Source organism: Pteropus medius, unplaced genomic scaffold, assembly GCF_902729225.1.
Source record: "Pteropus medius unplaced genomic scaffold, Ma_sr-lr_union100, whole genome shotgun sequence".
Taxonomy (NCBI): Eukaryota; Metazoa; Chordata; class Mammalia; order Chiroptera; family Pteropodidae; genus Pteropus; species Pteropus medius.
In genome coordinates, this window is record NW_024347790.1 from 4,191,199 (window position 1) to 4,213,086 (window position 21,888).

Below are 21,888 nucleotides of genomic sequence, written 5' to 3' on the forward strand. Positions count from 1 at the left end.
TTTCTAGACTTTTAGTAAATGTATTTATCATTAATTTAGCACTGCTTTCAGGTAATTAAAAGAATTATGAACTACGAAAGCACAAAAATTTAATGCTTGTAAATGGTTTTCTGAAAACAGATTCAAAAGAATGTTAATGGTTCTACAGATGTCTTACCTGACACCTTACCTGACCTGCCAGTCTCTCTGGTTCTGACTTCCTTGATCGTGGTTGATATTATTGAAAAACTCAGGATATATTCTCTTAGAGGGAAGCAAATGAGTAAGTATTCTTTTAAATATACATTTTTTAAAAGTTTGACATATTATTCACCTTTCTGCATTCTGTTATCTATTGACATGCTTAATGGTAACTTTTCTTAGAGTTAACATTACAGATAGAAGATTACAAGTGAAGATATCTACATATAATTATTTTAAAACCTATTTTCATAGCTAGACAGTTATTCTTATTTCTTATTGGATTTTGATAGTACTGATACATGAATACAATTTACCAAATACTTAATACCAAAAATTTAATGTTTACTTTAGTAAGAAAATTATCTAAATAAATTATTATAGAGTTATATTTTGGGGAACTCTCTTAAAACCTTAAGTTTAGCTGAATATTTAAAGAGTTTAGTTTAGCTACCTTTGATGCTGAAATTGTGTCATAGAGAATTGTTCTTAATGGTGGATTGTTAAAAGCTAAAGACCACAGTAATAAAACCAATATATGTCACATTCCTCTAAGGATCAATTAAAACTAAATAAAGTTTGGCTTATTTTTTATTTTTAGGTATTTTATTAATCAAATATTTTGTTTGGTCCTAAATTTCTTCAACTTTCACTTAATTTCATGTGATGGTATCTGTGTTTAAATCACAATGTTTATACACTGCAGTTATTGCATAGCTAAGATTTTGTATTTGAAATGGGTGGTTTTCGTCTAATCACTTCCTCATGGGCTGGATGGGGTAGATTGAGTGAATCATAGGAGAATGCTTTGGAGTAAGAAGCATGACTGCTACAGCCAGAAAGAAAAAGACCACAGAACCACCTTATGAGTTATGAGCTAACACCCTTCCAGTCACTCTTGCTCCTTAAATTGGGCAGTAAAACTAAATTGGAGGCCACCTGGAAATCTGGAAGGTGATGAACTGTTATGTTTAACATAACATTGGTGGCAAAGTACATAAAGATGGAAGCCAGTGGCTATCGATTGAGGTAAAGGCATTCCCAAGTAACATCTGCCTTCCAGAGTCCAGTGTATTTGTCTGAAAATGAGATTTGGGAATCACCAACCCCTTTGCTACTTCTCTAGACTCCTTAACATGTAAACCTATGTTGAAATTGAACTATTTTTAATGATTCTGTGTTTCTCATGTGAATGAACTTTTCTGTTCAAGTTTTCAGTGAAAGTTGTCTTTTAAAAAATACAGATGTATATTTTGGGGCATAAGTTATTGACATTTTTTATTTTAATGATGAGTTGGATTTTCAAATGGGGAATTTTCCCCGTATCCAGAAGTGATGATGACACGGCGAATCGAAATAAGAGAACCCCAAAGAAGAAGTGAGTCTTGAGGAGAAGACTCTAGGACATCTTGTACAACTGCTTCTTCTTAGTTGAAGAGCCTCCTTCTGGAACTCCTCTCTGTTCAGACTTAGGAGGGTTAATGTCTGGTTTAAAAAATCACACTCTAAAAAACTAGAATTCACTCGAAATACCTTTGTAAAAATTATATGTACATTTAACTTTTACGTAAACTTTTAACTCAGTCTTCAATACTTATTTTTCAACACGCATACTAATAAAATAAGTCATGTGAATTTTGAGTCCATGAGGAATTCTCATCCTCTGGAACTTACATCAGTGCATAAATTCATAAGCATATAAATTGTAATTCACAAATCTGAACATCAGGATGCGGTAAGTATGGTTTCGCTGCATGTGGTACTTCAGAATCAAAGCGGTAGGGAAGGGCGGATGACAAACAAGGTTTAGAATAATTCGGCTCCTTGTAGAAAATGTTGGAAAAGGGAATATATTCTCTTCTATGCTTTCTCCAGATAGTTTGAAATGCATACATGTCTGTCGGCTTGTAGCAGTTTTGACTTTCTAGGTCAAACTAAGGTAATCCACAATGCTTGAATTTCTGGACGCCCTTGCACTATCCTAACCATCTCAATTCCAAGCTACCAGCATTTGATCTTTGTGTAGCTCTTCCTTTTCTAAATTTTTAAATAAGTTATTCTGTAGATGGAATATGCTTATTTTTAAAGCAGTATTCACTGAACAAGGGAATCCTTGCTGCTGACTTCCTAGTACCAGTTGAAATACCTGAGTATCAGGTGATTACTGTGCTATAACGTCTTAGTGCATCGCCGCTCACAGCCTGAGCCTCACACGGGAATGGTTTCAGGTTCATAGATCTCTGAAGCATGACAATGCCACAAATGTACCTAGTACCTAATACAGCATGCCCTCAAATAACATCGTATCATTCAACATTGTAAAAATAGTTTCGTTACGTGTTGTTTCACTTAAAGTCACAGAACAGTGATGCTGAGTGAGGACTCACTGTAATGTCAAACCCCAGTCATGTGAACAAATAACGAGAACACAATACACAGACTGGATGTCCCCAGCTCTTGCTACTAAGTGTGTACAAACGAGTGTACCTTAACATTTCCATCTGAATTTTGCTCTTTTACTCGGAACCTGTTAATGACGAGACCTCCATCTCTCTTCTCCCATATTGTTCTCTCTCCTGTCGGTCTCATTTGTTGTCCAGACTGTTGACTCTCCCAGTGCTCCTGCTTTCCTCTCGGTCCTCATTCTCATCCAGAAACAATTTAATGTGCTATTTTCCTACCACTCCTGCTAGACTCTGCTCTAAACACTCTTAAGACTGCTGTTATTTGCCTCTGGGCTGTTGCTTGATGTTTTGCTGGTACTTTACACTTGATTACCTTCCTCTGCCAGTTGGAATACTGACTTCCTTCCACCAAGTTCTGTTTTTCTGGAGAGACCCCCGAATAGAGTAATGGAATAGCTATTTCCATTAGGAAACATAGCTTTTTATACCCAGAATGCATATGTGCCAACAGATTGGCTGAGCTTTAATGATTTCAAGTAATGGCCATTCTCCTCCCCTGGAAACCACCATTTTCCCTCCTGTCACTAGATGTTGTGGCTTCTTTTGAGGTAGCTTTTCTCCCATGGGGTCTCATAATTTCTTTTTGCATCAGGCTTACCTATATTGTCTGAATCCCAAATCCTAGTCACCGTTAGATTTCCTTCCCAGCTCCCACTTAGATTCCTTAACCCTCATATAAACTAGTGAATGCGAATACACATAAAGAAGTTCAGTGGGGATGCAAATTTTCAGTCCTACCTGCGGGATCCATTGGAATAGCATGAGCTCTGCTCAGACACCATGTTATAAGTGGTATCACAGAGTATAATAGTTAGTGCTTTGGGGCTACAGATAAAGGAAATCTTCATTTTATCTAAGGTGTTTGGTGTACATGTAATAAATGGGTGTGGTTTTGGTAGGAAAAATAACTTCAGTTGAATTTCACACCCTGAACTGACAAACCTATTCCTGGAATGGAAGTTGCCTTCTTAACACCAATTACTATGTATTTTCAACTTATCAATTTGGAAACCTACAAAGCTATTGCAAGAACTACTCTAAAAACTTGGATGCCTAGGTTCCCACTGGAACCAGATCAACTTTTGTTTAAGAGTTGATATTTTATGTAAGATTTCATTTGGAAAAAAAAAAAGGTTCTGCAAATGTCTGAAAACCATTCATCTAAGACCTCATTTAGAGTCATAGGCTATACCCATTTCTAAGGCAGTACTATAACTCAGGTGGCCAATTCTCAACCTCTCCCACCTCTGGCTGCCTGGGAATTATGACACTGCACCATCGAGATACAAAGTGTGCCTCCATCCAAAATCTTGTGACTGCTGCTGCTATGGGATTTAAGACAACACAACACAATAAACACAACACAACATATTATAATACAACACAACACAACACAACACAACACAACACAACACAACACAATACAATACAGCTTTGCAGGTAGAGCAGGCCCATACTGGTAGGGTACATACACATAGATTTGTAGCCCAAGACATACAAAAAAACATAACTTTTTTTAACATTTCCATTTTGAATTGTTTTATTTCTAATGTTTTCTGTTTTTTTTTTCCAAAATAGTACATATTCATTTAAAAAGGTTTTCAAATAGACATAAGCAAAAAAGAAAAAAAATGGAAATCAACCATATTCCTACATACTAGAGATTTAAAACTGATAGCATCTTTTTTAAAAATAATTTTTTATTTTTTAATTACAGTGGAAAAACAATATATTAATTTCAGGTGTACAACATTGTACAACATTGTGATTAGACATTTATATAACTTATGAAATGATCACCTTGATAAATCTAGTACCTATCTGACACCATACATAGTTATTACAATATTAATGACTATATTCCTTATGCCGTACTTTACATTCCCATGATTTTGTAACTACCAATCTGTACTTCTTAATAACTTTCCCCTTTTCACCCAGCCCTTCAACCCTGCTCCCGTTTGGCAACCATTGATGGGCATTCTTCCCTAAAGAAAACCTATTTTGTAATTTACTTTTTTCTTAACGATATGTTGTGGATATTATTCTTGTTATTTCATTTTTTTCATGTTATTTTTATTGGTTGAAAAATATTCTATCAATGGACCATGATTTATTAACTAATAATATAGGTGGTATATAGATGGTGCAGTGGTCTGCGTTTAGGGGAAGCCTATGCTGTGTATGGGAGTCTAAAGCCACTCTGCGAGGTGACTACCCAAGCAGAGGCTGGAGACAGAAAGAGTTATGTTAACAGTAGTTAATGCCACTGGATGACAGCTGAATGATATCAGGATGATGACCACAGGAAGAGTGTCCTCAGAAGACCCTGAGCATCAGCATATGCCAGTCCGTACTCCTTGGCAACGATCCTCGCCAGAAGTAAGGACCTGTTGTGGACGGGTGCACGTGCAGAAAAATACAGAGGGGGTGGCAGGGATTGCAGAAATGGGGTGGCAAGATAATTTGGCTACATTAGGGATATCTGCCCAGTCAGATAGGAGCAGAGGTGAGATCAGCAGTCTATTTGAGTAGAAAACATCAGAGCTCTGCAGAGGAGGTGGTTTCTACTATCACATAAGTAAGAGGTGCCAGATAAGATGTTGGCAGTGTAAGGTTTTCAAATAAATCTGCTCGCAATGGCCTTAGTCCAGTTCCTACTGTGTAGTCTCTTTAATACCCAGAGATTTGGGCCAAGTACTGCAGGAGCTCAGTAGCACAGATGATTATTTCTTTAGGGTAAATGCCTGGATGTAAAATTTCTGGCTCAAAGTATATGCAGAGTTTTAAGGTTTCTTTAAAAAAAAAATAATAATTTACTTAAAGTAGTGGTTGTGTTGAACATTTTCTTATAGGTTTATTGGTTATTTGTAGTTTTTAAAAATCATATTTATGTCTTTGATCTTTTTTTCTGCTGACATATCCATTCTTTTTTTTTTTTTAACTGCCAATTCATGAAATCTGTAAATAGTAAGGATGTTAAGCTTTGTCATAAATGGGTCATATATTTCAGAGTCGTTTGCCTTTTAATGTCACTGTAGTGTTTTTTATATAGGAAATGTTTAATTCTGATATAACTCTATCAATATTTCCTTTATGGACTCTGTCTTCGATGTTATACTCAAAAAGTATTTTTTCACTTCAGTATGAGTATTTACCAATTATTTTCTTAAAAGAATTTTATATTTAAATGTTTAACAAAGAAGTTGGATTCTCTAGGGTACAAACTTGTTAATTCACAGGTAACTGATAAATTAGATATGATAATTGGTATATTTATTTACATGATTTGGCAAAGCTTTTAGATCCCTGCTGCTATTTTGTTTCCATTTCTCCTGATATTTCCAGCATAAAAAAAGCACTTAATAGGGCACTTTAAAAGGCTCAGTGCCAATCATAGCCACCCAGATGAATTGAACGAGGATCTCTGGCAATGGGACTTGGACATATGTAGATTAAAACAAAAACAAAAACAAAAACCCTTACTGAGTTCTTCTTTCTATTCCCAATTAAGGGCAGTGATTCTCACTTTTGGCTGCACATTAAAATCACCTAAGAGGCTTAAAATTTTTTTGACTCCCAGACTGCGTCCCAGAGAATTAAATCATAGTTCTGGAGGTGGGATGAGATCCAGGAACTAGTAATTTTTAAAGCCCTCCACATGATTCACATTTATGAAATGTGATTGGAGTGGATGGGTAGAAAGAAAGCAGGGGCAGTTTACACCCGATAATGCCCCAATCAATGTCTTTGTGAAATAGGAAGCCAAGTTATTTCCTGAGAACAATGGCGATGAATGAAAGGGAGATAATCTGTAACAGGATGGGCATGCTTTGGAATAACAGCTGTGGGGAATAGGAAGAGTGGCTCAGGCACTGGGAGATGGATGGCTGAGCCATGCTTAGGGTATAGCGAAGGGTGGCAACCAGGAATTTGTCCTGGATCCAATCAAGATTATATGATTTTTCTTCAGTGATACTCAGAAATCTGGTCATCGACTGTAGGACTGATCCAAGTCGAGAGTTTTTAGAGCAGGAATGGAAGAAAGAAAAGGATCTGTTACTTGCTGAGTTATTTCCTCTCGCTCTTGACTTACCAAACATAATATCTCAAAATGAATGGCATGTTGATTTTTGTAGAATGTCTAAGCTATTTCCTGTGAATCGTGAACCACCGTTTAACATATACACGGGGTGCTCTTACTTGCAGGTACCCATCAGAACCACCAGAGGGGTCTTTTCAAAGTACCTCAGCATAGATGATTATGTCTTTAGGTTAAATGGCCAGATGTGCAATATCTGGCTCAAAGTATATGCAAGGTCTAAAGGCCTGGCATCTGTCATATTTTAAAGTTCCACAAGCAATTCTGATGTCCACCCTGCGTGAGAGCCCCTGATTATAGGAAGTATTAGGAACTGAGACAAACGCAAGTGGAAAGCTGAGAGGCCAGATTCCTAAAGGCCCCTGCTTTCCAGATTTCCTTGAACTCATCTCATCTTAACTAAATAGCATGCGAGAGATTCCACAAGTTTGTTTGTTTGTTTGTTTTTTAAAGGATGCTGATTTTCTTTGAAGAAAATGAATGGCACTTTGAGTTCCCCTTTGTTTCTTTTTAAGAAAAAGCTTATTATACAATATGAGCCCAGTGTGTGAGCTGGGCTTTCATAATGTGTTTTGCAATATGCTTAGAGAGTACGTATGAGGAACACAGTGTTCAGAGCCATGCCAAGGAGAAGATATATTTCCTCTCATACCTTCCGGATGCTGTTTAGAGGAGAGAAATTTCAAGAAACTGAGTCAGATCTAGGATTTTGTCCCTTTCTCGAGAAATAAGTAGCCATCTACTAGACTGGAGTGAGAGAAGGGAAGAATTTCTGATTTATACCTTCTAATTTATACCTTCTGTCATGTTAGGTCGGTGCCAACTGGGCCAGAAATACTATATTGTAGTGATCCCAGAAGACATATGACATCCAGAGCTATCGGATCGCGAGCTGGGGCTCCCATTAATTAGGGCAGCTTTATATGACTTTAACAATTTCATGGGCAGTTTTTTCATACATGGAAAAATTATGAACGATTTTAGTATGTAAAGATTCTTGAGGGTTGCAAGATATTTTCAAAATAAATATTTGTGAGAGACTGATAGGAATAAGGGAACGTAAAGGATGTCGCATGCATTACTTTGTTATATCAAGGCTCATTCTCCATAGCATTATTAACCAGCAAAAGTTTATGACCCCAGTTTGAAATTAGACGCATAGGTCATTGCTTTTAAGTCTCTAGATTTGCCTGTCTAGGACTGAAGAGAGTGAAACATGGCTCGCTGAGCACACATTCTTGGTCTTTTGTTGTTGTTGTTTACATGGCGTGTCTATTAATAGTGGGGTCCTATGTATAGGACTATCATTTTGCTCAGACTCTACTATTTTAGGACCCCAAGTCCCCCTCTTTCTGGGTTTTTGAATGTTGCTTCCTGTGAGCTCACAAATGCTGTCTTCTCGGAATCAACACATTGGCCCTTTTGTCCCCTGACTGGCGACTCCTGACGTTGCCAATGCCTGGGAAGCCTCTGAAATGCCCGAAGCCCTGCTGCTGCTATCGGTGCCATCTCCCATCGATGTCCGCCCAAGCCCACTGGGCTACGCCAGTGCCCGGCCACGCTGGCCCGCTCTCCCGGGCCCAGGGCCACGTCGCGCCGTTTCTTAGGGTGAAGTACGTAGGTCCCCAGGCTGCCCAGCTAGGAACTGCTAATGTCTTATTAGCCGAGCCAATCCTATGGTTTTCGTTAAAGGGACACGGGCCAGAGGACCATCTGAGTGGTAGTCCCTGTGCAGGACTCCGAAGTCTTCCTTCCTGTTGACTTGGGGGTTGGGGTGGAAATGGGGGGTCGGAGGTGGTGTTCCGCCTGGATTTTACGCTGTAGCTTTCTTGCCTCAGTGCAGCTTCCCCACTCCAGGTGCCCCTGGCCCGCTCATGCCCGCGGACTCCAGGACGGGGCTTCCTCCCACCATTCACACATCTTCACGGAGAATCTGTCCCACGCCAGACAGTCCACTGGGGTCTTGGGGGTACCACGGGGAGCAAGAACAGGCAGAGTCCCCCTTTCCTGGAGCTCACGGGCTCGTGGGCAGAAGAGCACAGCCATAACTACACTAACAAGGAGGTATAATTAACAGCTGAGAGAGTGCCCGAATCAACACATCAGCTCGTTCCCACGGGTGTCTGTTTTTGCTGCCCAGTTTGGGTTCATGCTGGGCTTCCGAGCTCTGGTCTGTGTCCAGTCATTTACTAACAGAGGCATTTCACACTGTTTCAAAGTCTAGAATTATTTATATTTGGAAATAAGATAACTATATGCTTTTTAACATTTACCATTTATGTTTTATTTAAATATATCCACTATTACATTATTATATACAATTTGTTTTATATTATGTTATAGTAATGTGTTATATTATCTATTATATTAACATAATGTAATTATTATGTTATGTATAAAAATCATGTTAATACAAATATATAAAATAATTTTTCTATTTATATATTGTAAATTAAATCACACTCCCTAGTCTAAACATGTATCAACTAGGGAGTAGGGCTAGACTATCCCAAATGAAAAGATGAAAATCAGAAAATTTAGATTAGAAACTTTTCTCAGACAATCTTCAAAAAGGGAATATTTGAAAATCAATAATATTTTTTTAGCACTTCTTGTCCAGTGTTAGATGAATCTATAATTTCACATTGCCTAAAATCCAGAAATGGTACATTATTTACTGTTAGATTTATGCATTGCTAGGGAGGGAATTGAAACAATCTTAGGGTTTTGAATTTACCAGATAACAATATAATGCCTTTCTTTAACTTACCACAACTATACCCCAGCTGGGATGATGGGCGAATATTTGTTTTGAATTCATTAGTATTATCATTTATTATTACTTGGTGAAAACCTGCATTCAATTTTGATCACCGGCAGCAGTGTGCTGGTCAATGTTTAAACAACTGTCTTTCTAGGGGGTAAAAAGCCCTGATTTGTAGAATTTGCCAGTTTTTCTGATGCGAGTACTTTCACCATAACCAATTTCAAGCCACCAAGGTGATGTCACTGAACACTGATCATGGAATTGGGAAGAGGTACACATGGTAGGCTCTCGTTAACTGTGCAAGCTGTCTGTCTCTGTTTGCACAGGGCGTATCTGTGGGGTAGCATTTTTCTTTGTGATGTGAACAGGCAAATATGAGAATTAAACTCATGGCCTTGTTAAGACTCTGTACTGTGACACTAATTCTCAAACCTTTTGACCTCCCTCAAGGTATGCGATAGTGGGTCTCAGTGTAATTATAACGAGAGTTAAACAAACTGTAATCGCTCTTACTATTTACTGTATTCTCATATTTTCTATTCTATTCTAGTTCATTTAAAACAGTAAATTATTTAGTGATTGCTACTTTTTATTTTATCTAACATATATATGGCTGTTTTTTGGTGTCAGGCACTATTTTAAATGCTTTACAAATATTGACTTGTTCCTTCATTATAACCATCCTGTGAGGTTGATGCTAGATTCTACATTTTTTACTCAGCAATGACCTTACCTGCCGTCCAGACCTCAGATATGCTCCTCAAAGGAAACTGTACATAATACAGTCATTTTATTCAATAGATTGTGTCAAAATAACAATGTTTATAGTTTTCCCTGGTGTCTATTTCAATTTATTACATTTTTCTCTTATTCTCTATGAGTATTATGACTAAAAGTGCTTTGTGTGCTTAATATGTTTTAAAAGAATTTTTAATAAGACTGTTAATTTTCTTTTTTTTCCCAGTTTTCCTCTCCACCCCCCAGAATGTTATATCTAAACCATTAGCATTTCACTTTTTCTATATCATTTTCCTCTCAGCAAAAATTGATTTGGGGGACTGTTAAGACTAGCCAGACTTTTTCTGAATAATTCTATAATTTGGTCTTCTAGTTGCCATGAATTGAGTAACAATTTCATTTCTCATCAGCTCTCTCGATGGCCTCAAGGGCCTCTTTGCTGATGTCTCCGTGGCCTCTGCCTTCCAAAGTCCTTATCTTCAGCAGCTTTCCATGAACTTAGAATAAAGTCCAAAACCTTTATCAAGGCTCATAAGGTTCTACATAAGGCGACTCTGCCACAGACACTGTGGTCTAGTTGTTCAGGGTTTGAGTTTCACATTCCAGTCTCTCTTCTTGCTAGCTTGGTGACCTGGTCACTGTGCCTCAGTTTACTCCTCTTTAAAATGAGAAAATAATAGCATCTACATCATAGAGTTTCTATAAGGATTAAGTGAATTAATGCACAGAAAGGGCTTAGAACAACATCTGGTATATAGAAAGCACTTAATAAATAACTAACTCTTCTTCTCTCCTTCCCTCTCCGCCTCCCCAGCCCCTCACCAAACTCTCTTTTCTGTAATCATTCTAGTGGAAGGATCTTTACACATGGTCTTCGCACCACCTGGAAAGTTCTTTTCTTCATTCTTCACCTAATTTATTCCTCCTTATTCTTCATCTTACTGCTTAACTGTCACTTCTCAGATGAGCCTTCCTGATCCCCAGTCTAATTCAGACCCCCTGCGATCATCTCTCATCTTAGAACTTACCTTCCTTTTAAAGCCCTGCCACGATTTACTCTTCTATATTTATCAACATGATCACAGGAAACTTAGAGTGGCAGAGGCAGGGACTGTTTCCACATTATTTGCTGTATCATTCTCAATGCCCAGCCTAAGCCTGGAACCGTGCTCTGAACTGTCTACTCATATCCGTTGGGAGCCTAAATGGTGCAGTTTTTAGTATCTACTTGATCCCTGTCTTGTTTTTAGATGTCTTTCCTGTGATTCTTCTCTTTTTTTTCCTCTTTTTATTTAAATAACTTTTATTGCTTTTTCTTTTTGTAAGAGGAATACATACTCGAGAAAAAGTCTTCACTACTGCTTTGTGTTATACTTAAGTTTTCCCTGTAAGCTATCTAAAACTTCTGGGGAACAAGTCAGAGATAAAATACATCAATATAAAGAAATAATAAAGTAAAATAGGTATGAGTCGTGTTATCAAAATTACATTTCCTTTATTATTTAGCTTACACAGAAGACAAGAAGTTGTTTTGCCAACTGGCATAAGATATGGGGAACTACACAGAATGACTGCTATTTTTACTTTTTATAGGGCAATGTGAACTGCTAGGAAGTGAGTAGACCTCTGTCTTCATGCTTATATCTTTTATGGGTTTTGCACAAATAAACATTGGTTTACCCAAATAGAACTCCTAAAGCTAATAACAATAACAAAAAGAATTCCAGCTATAAGTGGAAATTTTAAAAATAGTTTAGAGGGAAACTAATCGTGAAGCTAAAGGTGAACTTTCATGTATTAAGTACATGAAAGTTTACATTGCTTGGGAATAAATTTGGTGTTCCATTCTAATGACCAAACAATTTCTTTCTTATTTTTTTTCCAGTTTTTTTTAAAAAAAAATTAAATTTATTGGGGTGACATTAATAACATATAAGTTTCACATGTACAAATTTATATATCATCTTTATTTTCCATTGTGTGCTTACAATCCAAAGTCTGGTATTCCTCCATCACCATAGATTTGACCCACTTTGCCTTCTTCATCCTCCTCACGCTCCTCCTCCCCTCTGGGAACCACATGCTGTTGTCTGTGTCTATGAATGTTTTTCAAACAATTTTCTGACTTCTTCAAATTTACCATGCCCTCCGAGAGGCCAGCAGGGCTCTCCAGCTAATAGTTGTAGTGCTTCTCATTGGAAAGAAGACAGACAGCAGAGCCTCTCTACCCCCAAACTTAAACTAGCTTCTATTGAGCCGTGGAGAGATATGAAGATTTCAGCTCTGATTTTGCCAAATAGACATGAATCGGGGCCTTAGCATTTCATTCAAAATGAACTCTCGCTAAGAATTCATTGTACATCCCACAGTTTCTATCTACAGATATTAAGATTCTTACTGACTGTTTAAAAGTGTTAATGTGTCACTTCTCAGAGTGCCACTTCCTGGCATTGAAACAATGCTGAATTGGCAATCATCTCCAAAAGCCCAAATTATGCACTGTGTTCTTTATGTTGAAAAAGGAATTTGGATTTTCATTCTAACTTTGCTTTTCTACTAAGAGAGGCAAAGGAGAGTTCTCTAGGATGTGACATACTCTAAGAAACAAATTTTTATATACTTTTGTAAAATGAGAGATATAATTGATGTTAATGAACATCTGAGTTTAAAAAGAGATAATTTTATGAATATTAAAATAACAGTAATTAGTACATAATTTTCTCTTAATTGAATATTATTTATAAAAATGAATTTCATTCATGCCACTGTGATATCAAAGGTTAGTAAAGAAGTTTCTAAGGGTTATGGGTCCTACTGTTTATGTATGATTCATACCAGAGGTAAGTAATACTTCATCAAGAATTTAGATTATATTTTTAGTTTATAAATACACTCAACTCGCCCTTAAAATTTTTAAACAGTTAATTGTATAACAAGAAAACTGGGATTTATTTGTGTTTTAAGCAACATCTATTTATAGTAATCATTTTATTAGTCATTACTTATAATACCTTATTTATTTTAAAATGTTTTTACTTCAGTTCAATAGAGCTCAACAAATTTTTATTGATTTTGTGTCTTTAACCTTTACAGCTGTTCAGAGTAATGACTCCCTTTAAATTTTGTCTTATCAAGTGATAAGGCAACTCAGCATATTCACTGAGTAAACTTTGTCAAGGCCTGATAAATTCTTAGCAACAAAAGTGACACTTAAGTGGATAAATGTTTTAAAAATAATGTGCTATATGTTTTTCATGTATAAAAACCATATCATTAACATTGTTAATAAGTCTTGAGATTTGAAGATCTCTTCATGATCCCCCAACTTTAACACCCACATGTAGACAGAGGGGCAGACACACACACACACACACACAATGAGAAAATGTTCTATTCATTTGGATGACCAGGCATAGCCTTGTGGCCACAAATAAGATACTTTAGTCTAAGCAATTGCACTGACCAGTTCAAAAACTTTGGGGTGTCATCCATCACTAAGACTTCCTCATGGTTAAATAGTTTTCCTCATAGCACCAAATTCCAAGACTGAAAGTCTGGGTTGTGGTGATTTCTGTAGGCCTCTTATAAAATGACGAGATTGGACCATTGTACGCAGATTTGACCTTTGAACTCTGATTTGACCATTGAACTAAATTGATTTGATTTTATGATATTTGTATGTTTTATAATTAGTATGTGATATATTGCCTCGAGATAGGTAATAGCAGCCATAAAGTTAAGAGATTGTCGATTGGGGTCAAACAATTCTTTGGTATGAATTCCATCTCTGTCCATTACTAACTGTGTATTTGAATTTGGGTGTCATCTTACCTCTTGGGCCGCAGTTTCCATATTTATAAAATGAGATAGTAATCTCTATCTCTCACCTTTTTCTGAGGATTAAATAAGGTAATGTGCGAAAGTGCTTAGCTCAGTAACCAATAATGGCTATTACTATTATTGGTTTAAGATTCATGTCTAGGAAAATACGAAGTCACGAAGAGCCTCCTCTGCCTCTGTGTCTTTTTTTTTCAGTTTGCTACTCATTTTATCTTGAAGTTTCATGTGTAAAACAGACCTCAAATAAGAGAACACTTAGAATTTGTAAATAAAATTAAAAACTTAAATTAAATTTTAACGTAAATAAGATTTTAAAATTTAAATAAAATATAAAAGTTTAAATTTAAATAAATCAATTTATTGCAGGTGATGAGAATGGGCAAGTCCATGTCACCACTTTGCAACAAATAAAAACCGTGATGGATCAAGGGAAGCAAAATGAAGGAAACCCTGTGCCTCCCCAGCCTGCCAAGAGGACCCAGTTATCACAGCCACCAGTAGCGATGACACAGAGCCCTGTCCCTGAGCTGGCAGGACCCCAGGAGCCCTCCTTCCAGTCAGGCATCCTGAGAACGATGTCCCGACAGGACGTTCGTGCGGATATCTTCCTGTGGAGCTTTCTGCTGTGGTCTGACACCGTAGAAATGGTGCGTGTGGCCGGCCACCAAGCTGTGTACAAGTCAGACTGGGTGTACCCTGTCTACATATTCAGTTTCATTTCTCTCCTTCGAATGATATTCACACCTCAGAACCCTCTTCTACATTCCCTGGGCATCCTGCTCCAGGATTTACCCTTCATTTTTGTTAGACTTGCGTTAATCATTGACCTGGGAACTATCACACCCATATTGGGCCTTTGTAAAAATGTACTGGTGACTCTCTCTTATGTTTACTTCAATTACTTAACCAAATTCAAGATTTTCTCTACTTTTGAATTGTCTTCATTTTAAAAAGAAAACGTAATCTAGTCAAACCTCTTTAGTATGCATGTGTACACATTTGTAATCTTTTGTTTCCTGGGGCATAGGTTTTTTTTACAACATAAGGAAATGAAGACTAAATTGTACAGAATAGCCTATTTTTAATAACTATACATCAGTTTTTTTTAACATGTATAAATGGTGCTAAATTTAAGCAACTTTATATTCTTACAAGTTGACTCCCTTGGATCTCTAGAAAATAGTAGTAGCTAATTTTAGTTATGTATACTGAACCATTCTTAAAACACTCTTCAATAAAGCCTGTAAAATTTTCCCCACTAAGTCCAAAATGAGATTTTTATCATTTATATTAAATATTATATTAAAGACTGTCATAAGAATTGAAGAGTTAAAATTAATTTTTAGGAAGTACAGCTGGTGTTATTGAATAATTTTTAGATTATATTTTTTAAAAATCTGAAATTGTAGTTTTAGGGTTCTCTTCACACATGGTATTATGTTCTTCATTCCACTGTAGTGACTTTTATATAATTGATTGATTTCAACATAGAAAGCAATTCAGTTTCACAGATATTTGGCTCAGTTTCTAGTACTGAAGTGGTAACATGAAGATTAATATAATGAAGTCAAGGTACATCAGAAATACCTAGATAAGATTTTATGAGAAGAAACTATAAATTGAAGATGTAGATTTTAAAGTAAAAGAATATTTTGTGGAATTTGATACCATCAGAAAAATAAACACATACAAACCCTGTTTAAAATTAGAAGTTCAACTTAAACACATATAACAGCAAATGCGCTAGTGTCTAATGTGATCATATGTAATGGATATCTTGATGTTAAATTAGGTAATTATGTAATTTGCCTTCACCATGTGGAAACACTCTCACATATTCATAGTAGGGGCTCTTCATTTTATATGAATTTTTGGTTGCTAGAAAAGTTTGTGAGAGGCTTATGTGTGCAGAGTAATGTTTTACAGCGCCAGCCTCTTCAATGATCTGTGGGAACAGATAGCTTCAGACAGGATACCTGAACTTGCCCGCCACCCCCTGTTCTCCACCAAAGCTCCCAATCTCACTGGTTCCTTGTGCTTTATGGTTTTCCCTCACACTGTCAGAGAAGGTCTATTCACAGTTGTTGAAAACTTAGCTTCTGGCTTTATGACTTTGGGCGAGTTCTTTGTACACTGTAAGCTGCAGTTTCCACACCTAAAAGGTGAGCATAATAATAGTACTGTAATAGGCTTAAATAGCACTTTAATAGGCTTGAGAGGATTAGATGAGGGGGGCAATGTTCTCATCACATAGTCTGGCAAACAGTAATAACTCGATAAATGCTAAGTATTTTAATTGTACCAAATCAAAGACAGACAAGTAGCTAAATGCATTGTTCTAATTTTCCTGTTTTCCGTATCCCTGCTTACCTTCTAGGAATAATAATTTAAATCATGTATTTGTGAAAATAATATGTACTATCTTAAGTTTACCTCAGACTACATTTCATCAAATAGCATTATGTTCAGAAGCGAGAAGTCTACTGAATAAACAGATTACAGTTGATGTGAGTATTCTTTCATCAGGCATTCGAGTGTCCCTCCTGTAAGTTCTCATAGAACTCTAATTATAGCATTTATTAAGACTTTTGTGTTTACTTTTCTGAGTCCTCATTAACCTTTAAATTCCTTAAAGAAAGGCCTGAGGGTGTCTTGTTTAAAAGGCTATCTTAATCTTTATCTGTCCCTCCAACAGGAATTTATAATACTTATAATTCTAAAGTAATTTTAATATAATTAATTTATTTTAAATTATGACATAATCCTTTTATTAACCTAAAGCCAAGTAGTTGATTTGAAATATTCCTAAATGTAAAAATATCTTACATACGTTTATATTTATCTTTATATTGAAATATATAGGGTGAACAGTGCTCAAATAAACTGAAAAGTATTATTTGAGTTCAGAAAGCATTTGTATCTAATATTTGAATATGAATGTTTCTGATCCTTTGGGAAGTTGCGACCCTTGATAGAAGTAATACAGGCACGTATAAAAGATTATATGTAGGAAGAAAGTTATTCAGTATCTGATTTAATATTTTATTTTAAGAGTATGTACTTGTTTATAAAGTTCAAGTCTATGGTATGTAATCGAAATTGCAGCAAATTATGCTAATGAAACATTGATAATTCTATACTATGTGATTAAAAGTTATGTTACAAAGATTACATTCCAATTCTCATAGCTGCTAATAGTTGTTCATATAAAGCCCAAGTAGCTTTTGTGTCCTTATAAAAAAAAAAATTCATCTATGATCAGATTAATATTACTATAAAGGAATATTGTTTTTATAAAATTCTAATACCTTTAATAAGACTATTTAGTATCTTTTTCTTCTAAAAGTTAATATTTGAAATTAAAATATGTGAACGTTAACAGTCTTGTTTTTCTCATTAGGACCCTATTTCATTGAATGACTATGTAAATAGTCATAAGAAAGGAAAGAAAAAGGAAATAGTTTGTTGAATGCTTACTGTGTGCTGGGCATTGTTCTGTCTGCTTAATGAATAATTATCTTGTGCAGTGAAACTTTGAGCAGGACTTAGTGAATATATCAATAGTGTTTCCTCTTCATAAACATGAAAAATATACTGAATTAAACTTACAAAAAGAATAACATACTACTTATAAGCTATAATACTTAAAATAGCTACTTACACTCCATAGAGAAGGATGTAGTAAATAATAAATGAAAAGATATATTAAATATATACAGCTAAAACCATTTTATTTTTACAAAGTGGTTATATTTTCTTGTTTGAAAAAATTTTATGTTCAAGCACATCTTTTTGTTGTGATGCCTTTTTCGTTATGGGAGGATGTGTTTACTCAGTTTTCTGTTCCTGGCTGTCTGTCTCTCAACTGTCTTCCCAGCTCTTTAGTAACCTGATCAAAACGCACAACTGCAGAATCAAGAGGTGAATAAATAGAGAAACACAGAGACATGCACAGCTACACACATGGGACTATCCAAAAGCAAATCCACCTGCACGACAAAGGTGTTTCAGTGCCTCATGAAAAGACGAATTCATGAGCTCTGAATCGTGCTGCCCCATATATTGGTCAGGACTGCGATCTCTGATTGTCGTAGCCTGTGGTAAGGTCACCCCTTCAGGTTGAGCTGTGCACACACAACCTGCACATCCTTATGCAGGGGCCCTGAGAAAATGAAACCAAAGTACCTGTGGTCATTTGTTTTGGTAACACTGAAGATTGGTAAGCAATCATTTACAAGAGCTTTGTATATATGCTCCCATATATATTCTGAAGGTTTTTAAAACATTTCCTCAATTCATTCATTCAACAAATTCAGTACCTATTGTATGTTTTTTATGATTAAGTAGCCCCCACAAAAAAGTCTTGGTGAAACTGACAAAAATGCTTTAGAAAGCAGTTTAGGATACTTCTGGTTTCCAGTTTTGCATACAAGTAGCTTGGAAATCACCATTCTATCCTAGCAAGTCAAAAGCTAAACGGACTGGAAAATCAACTCTTCTGGGATTCATAAGAGAGGAGAGGACACAGGGAAAACTGCTGTCCCCAACACTGGAGAGACAGACAAGAGAATACAGGGAGTCACAGCTTACTGGAGCAGACACTCACCATCTGAAACCTTCATGGAACTACAACGTAGGTAGGAAAAACTCAACTGTAATTAAAAAATTACTGGAGGCTCTGTGTGGCTAACTCTTAGTTAGAAGCTCCAGAGGTACCTCGTCATAGAAGTTCTCCATAACATTGTGGGGTCTATGTAAAGAAAGAAAAAGTATCAGAAAATGTATACGTGAAGGTAAAATAAAAATTTTTTGTTAGTCTTAATTGATCTTACAGATAATGGTTTGTTCAAAATAATAGCAACAGTGCATTCGATTATGTGTGCTTATGTATATAGCTTATATATGTGTATATACATATATACGTGCTTATGTACACTTATATATGAGTGAAATGAATGACAACATGACACAAGGGTTGGGAGGAAGGAATTAGGGTTATTTTATTTTAAGGTGCTCACTTTACCTGTAAAGTGATGTAGTATATTTTTAAAGTATACTTGGATTCTTTGTATATTGCAAAGTCTAGGACAACCACTAAAAAAAAGTTTTAAAAAAGGTATAACAGATATTCTGAGAAAGGAGAGAAAATGGAATCATGTAAAATGCTCCTGAAAACCATAAAAGGCAGAAAAAGAGTGAAAGACAAAAATAGCAACAAAGAACAAGGGCAAAGCAGAAAACAATAATACGTGTGATAAATATTAATCCAACATCTAATGTTGAGAGAGAAATTTATAGCATTGATTGCATATATTAGAAAAAAAATAAGCTCTAAAATCAATAACCTAAGTTGAAACCTTAGGAAACTAGGAAAAGAAGAGCAAATTAAATATCAAGTATGAAGAATAAAATCATAAGAATTAGAGTAGAAATCTATGAAATCGAAAACAGGAAATCAATAGAGAGAATTAATGGACCCAAAAGGTGTTTATTTGAAAAGATTGATAAAATTGATAAGCCTCTAGCCAGGCTAAGAAAAATAGTAGACAAATTAGTAATATAAGAAATGAAAGAGAGAACATCACTACAGATCTCATTTAAATTAAAAGGATAATAAAGAAATACTACGAATAACTCTATACCCACGGATTTGGTAACCTAGATGAAAATGGCCAATTCCTTGAAAGATATAGTCTGTGAAAACTCATGCAAGGAGAAATAGGTTATCTGGATAGGTGTATACCTATTAAAGAAATTGCATCGATAATTAATAACCTTCCAAAACAGAAAGCACCAGGCCCAAATGAGTTCAGTGATGAATTCTACCAAACATTTAAGAAAAAATTATACCAATTCTCTGCAATCTCTTTAAGAAGATAGATGAGAAGGGAATACATCCTAACTCATTCCATGAGACCAACATTAATCCTAATACTAAAACCAGACAAACACAAGAAAACTACACACCAATACCTCTCATGAACATTACTACAAAAATCCTCGACAAAATAGCAAATCAAATCCAAAAAATGTATTAAAAAATTATATACCATAATTAAGTGGGATTTCTCTCAGGTATGCAAAGGTGGTTCAACATTTAAAAATCAATTAATGTAACCTATCGCATCAACAGGCTAAAAAAATTACATGATCGCATCAATTGATGCAGAAAGAACATTTGAAAAAAAATCCAGCACCCATTGATGATTTAAAAAAAAATTCAGGAATCGAAAGGGGAATTTCCTTAACTGGGTGAAAACTATCTAAAAAAATCTACAACTAATGTCATATTTAATGGTGATAAATTTAAAGCTATCCCACTCAGGTCAAGTACAAAACAAGCATGTGGCCTCTCACTACTGTTCTTCAACATCATATTGGAAGTCCTTGGTAATTCAATAAGGCAAGTAAAGAAAACAAAACGTATAGATTAGGAAGGAAGACAACTCTCTGTTCACATGTGACATGATTGTTTATGTAGAAAATCCATAATAATTGACCAAAAAAAAAAATCCCACCTGGAACTAATAAGTGATTACAGCAAGGTTACATGACACAAGATTAATATACAGAAGTCAGTAAGTGGAATTTGAAATAAAAAAATCAATATTTATATTAGCATCTCCCAAAACAAAATACTTAGGTATAAGTTTAACAAAATATGTAAAAGGTCTATGTGAGAAAAACTACAAAACTCAGATGAAACATGTTAATGAATAACATGTTAATGAAACATTTAATCAATAAATGGAGAGAGAGTCCATGTTTATGGATAGGAAGACTCAATATTGTCAAAATGTCAGGTCTTCACAACTTGATCTGTAGATTAATTGCAATCCCAGTCAAAATCCCAGCATATAATCAGTTTGTCGATATGTGGATATCGACAAACTGATTATATGGAGAAGCAAAAGATCTGGAATAGTTAACACAGTATTGAAAGAAAAGAACAAAGTTAGAGAATTGACACTATCCAACTTCATGACTTATTATATAGCTACAATAATCAAGACAGTGTTGGAAATACTGGACATCCACATGCAAAAAACATGAATCTACAGACAGACACTAAACCCTTCACAAAAATCAAGTCAAGGTGGATCATAGATCTAAATGGAAAACACAAAATTCTAATCCCCATAGAAGATAACGTAGGAGAAACCTAGATGACCTTGGGTATGGTGATGTAACACTAAAGACATGATCTATAAAAGAAATAATTGATAAGCTGGACTTCATTAAAATTAAAAACTTTCTCCTCTATGAAAGACAATATTAAAAGAATTAGAAGACAAACCATAGACTGGGAGAAAATACTTGCAAAAGACATATTTGATACTGTTATCCAAAAGATGTAAAGAATGCTTAAAACTCAAGAATAAGAAAATCAGCAAACTAATTAAAAAATAGACCTTACCAAAGAAGGTATACAGATCACAAATTAGCATACAAAAAGATGCTCTACATCATATGTCATCAGGGAAATGCAAATTAAATCAAGGAGATACGACTACAGAACAATTAAAATGGCCAAAATCAAAACAATAACTATGCCAAATGCTGGTGAGGATAAGGAGGGACAGAACTTTCATTCATTGCTGGTGGGAATGCAAATGGTACAGTCACTTTGGAAGACAATTCGATGGTTTTGTACAAAACTAAAAGTATTCTTAAGACACCGTCCAGAAATCATGCTCCTTAGTATTTACCCAAAAGGGTTGGAAACATGTCTACACAAAAACGTGAACGTGGATGTTTTTAGCAGTTTTATTCATAATTGCCAAAATGCGAAAGCT

At 35.5% G+C, this 21,888-nt stretch overlaps 1 protein-coding gene across 2 annotated transcripts in view; it reads left to right on the forward strand.

Annotated features, from left to right (window-relative positions):
* TMEM236 (transmembrane protein 236) overlaps positions 1 to 17,806 on the forward strand; it is a 34,799-nt gene extending 16,993 nt beyond the window's left edge. The window contains exons 3-5 of one of the 2 annotated variants that reach the window (XM_039877499.1): positions 121 to 262; positions 14,459 to 14,739; positions 16,470 to 17,806. In XM_039877499.1, coding sequence (XP_039733433.1) covers positions 121 to 262; positions 14,459 to 14,739; positions 16,470 to 16,475 — 429 coding nt within the window. In that variant the 3' untranslated portion in view covers positions 16,476 to 17,806. Of the gene's footprint in view, positions 1 to 120; positions 263 to 14,458 lie in introns of both variants that reach the window. The other variant, XM_039877498.1, reaches the window with a different exon arrangement.
* The last annotated feature ends 4,082 nt before the right edge of the window (positions 17,807 to 21,888 follow it).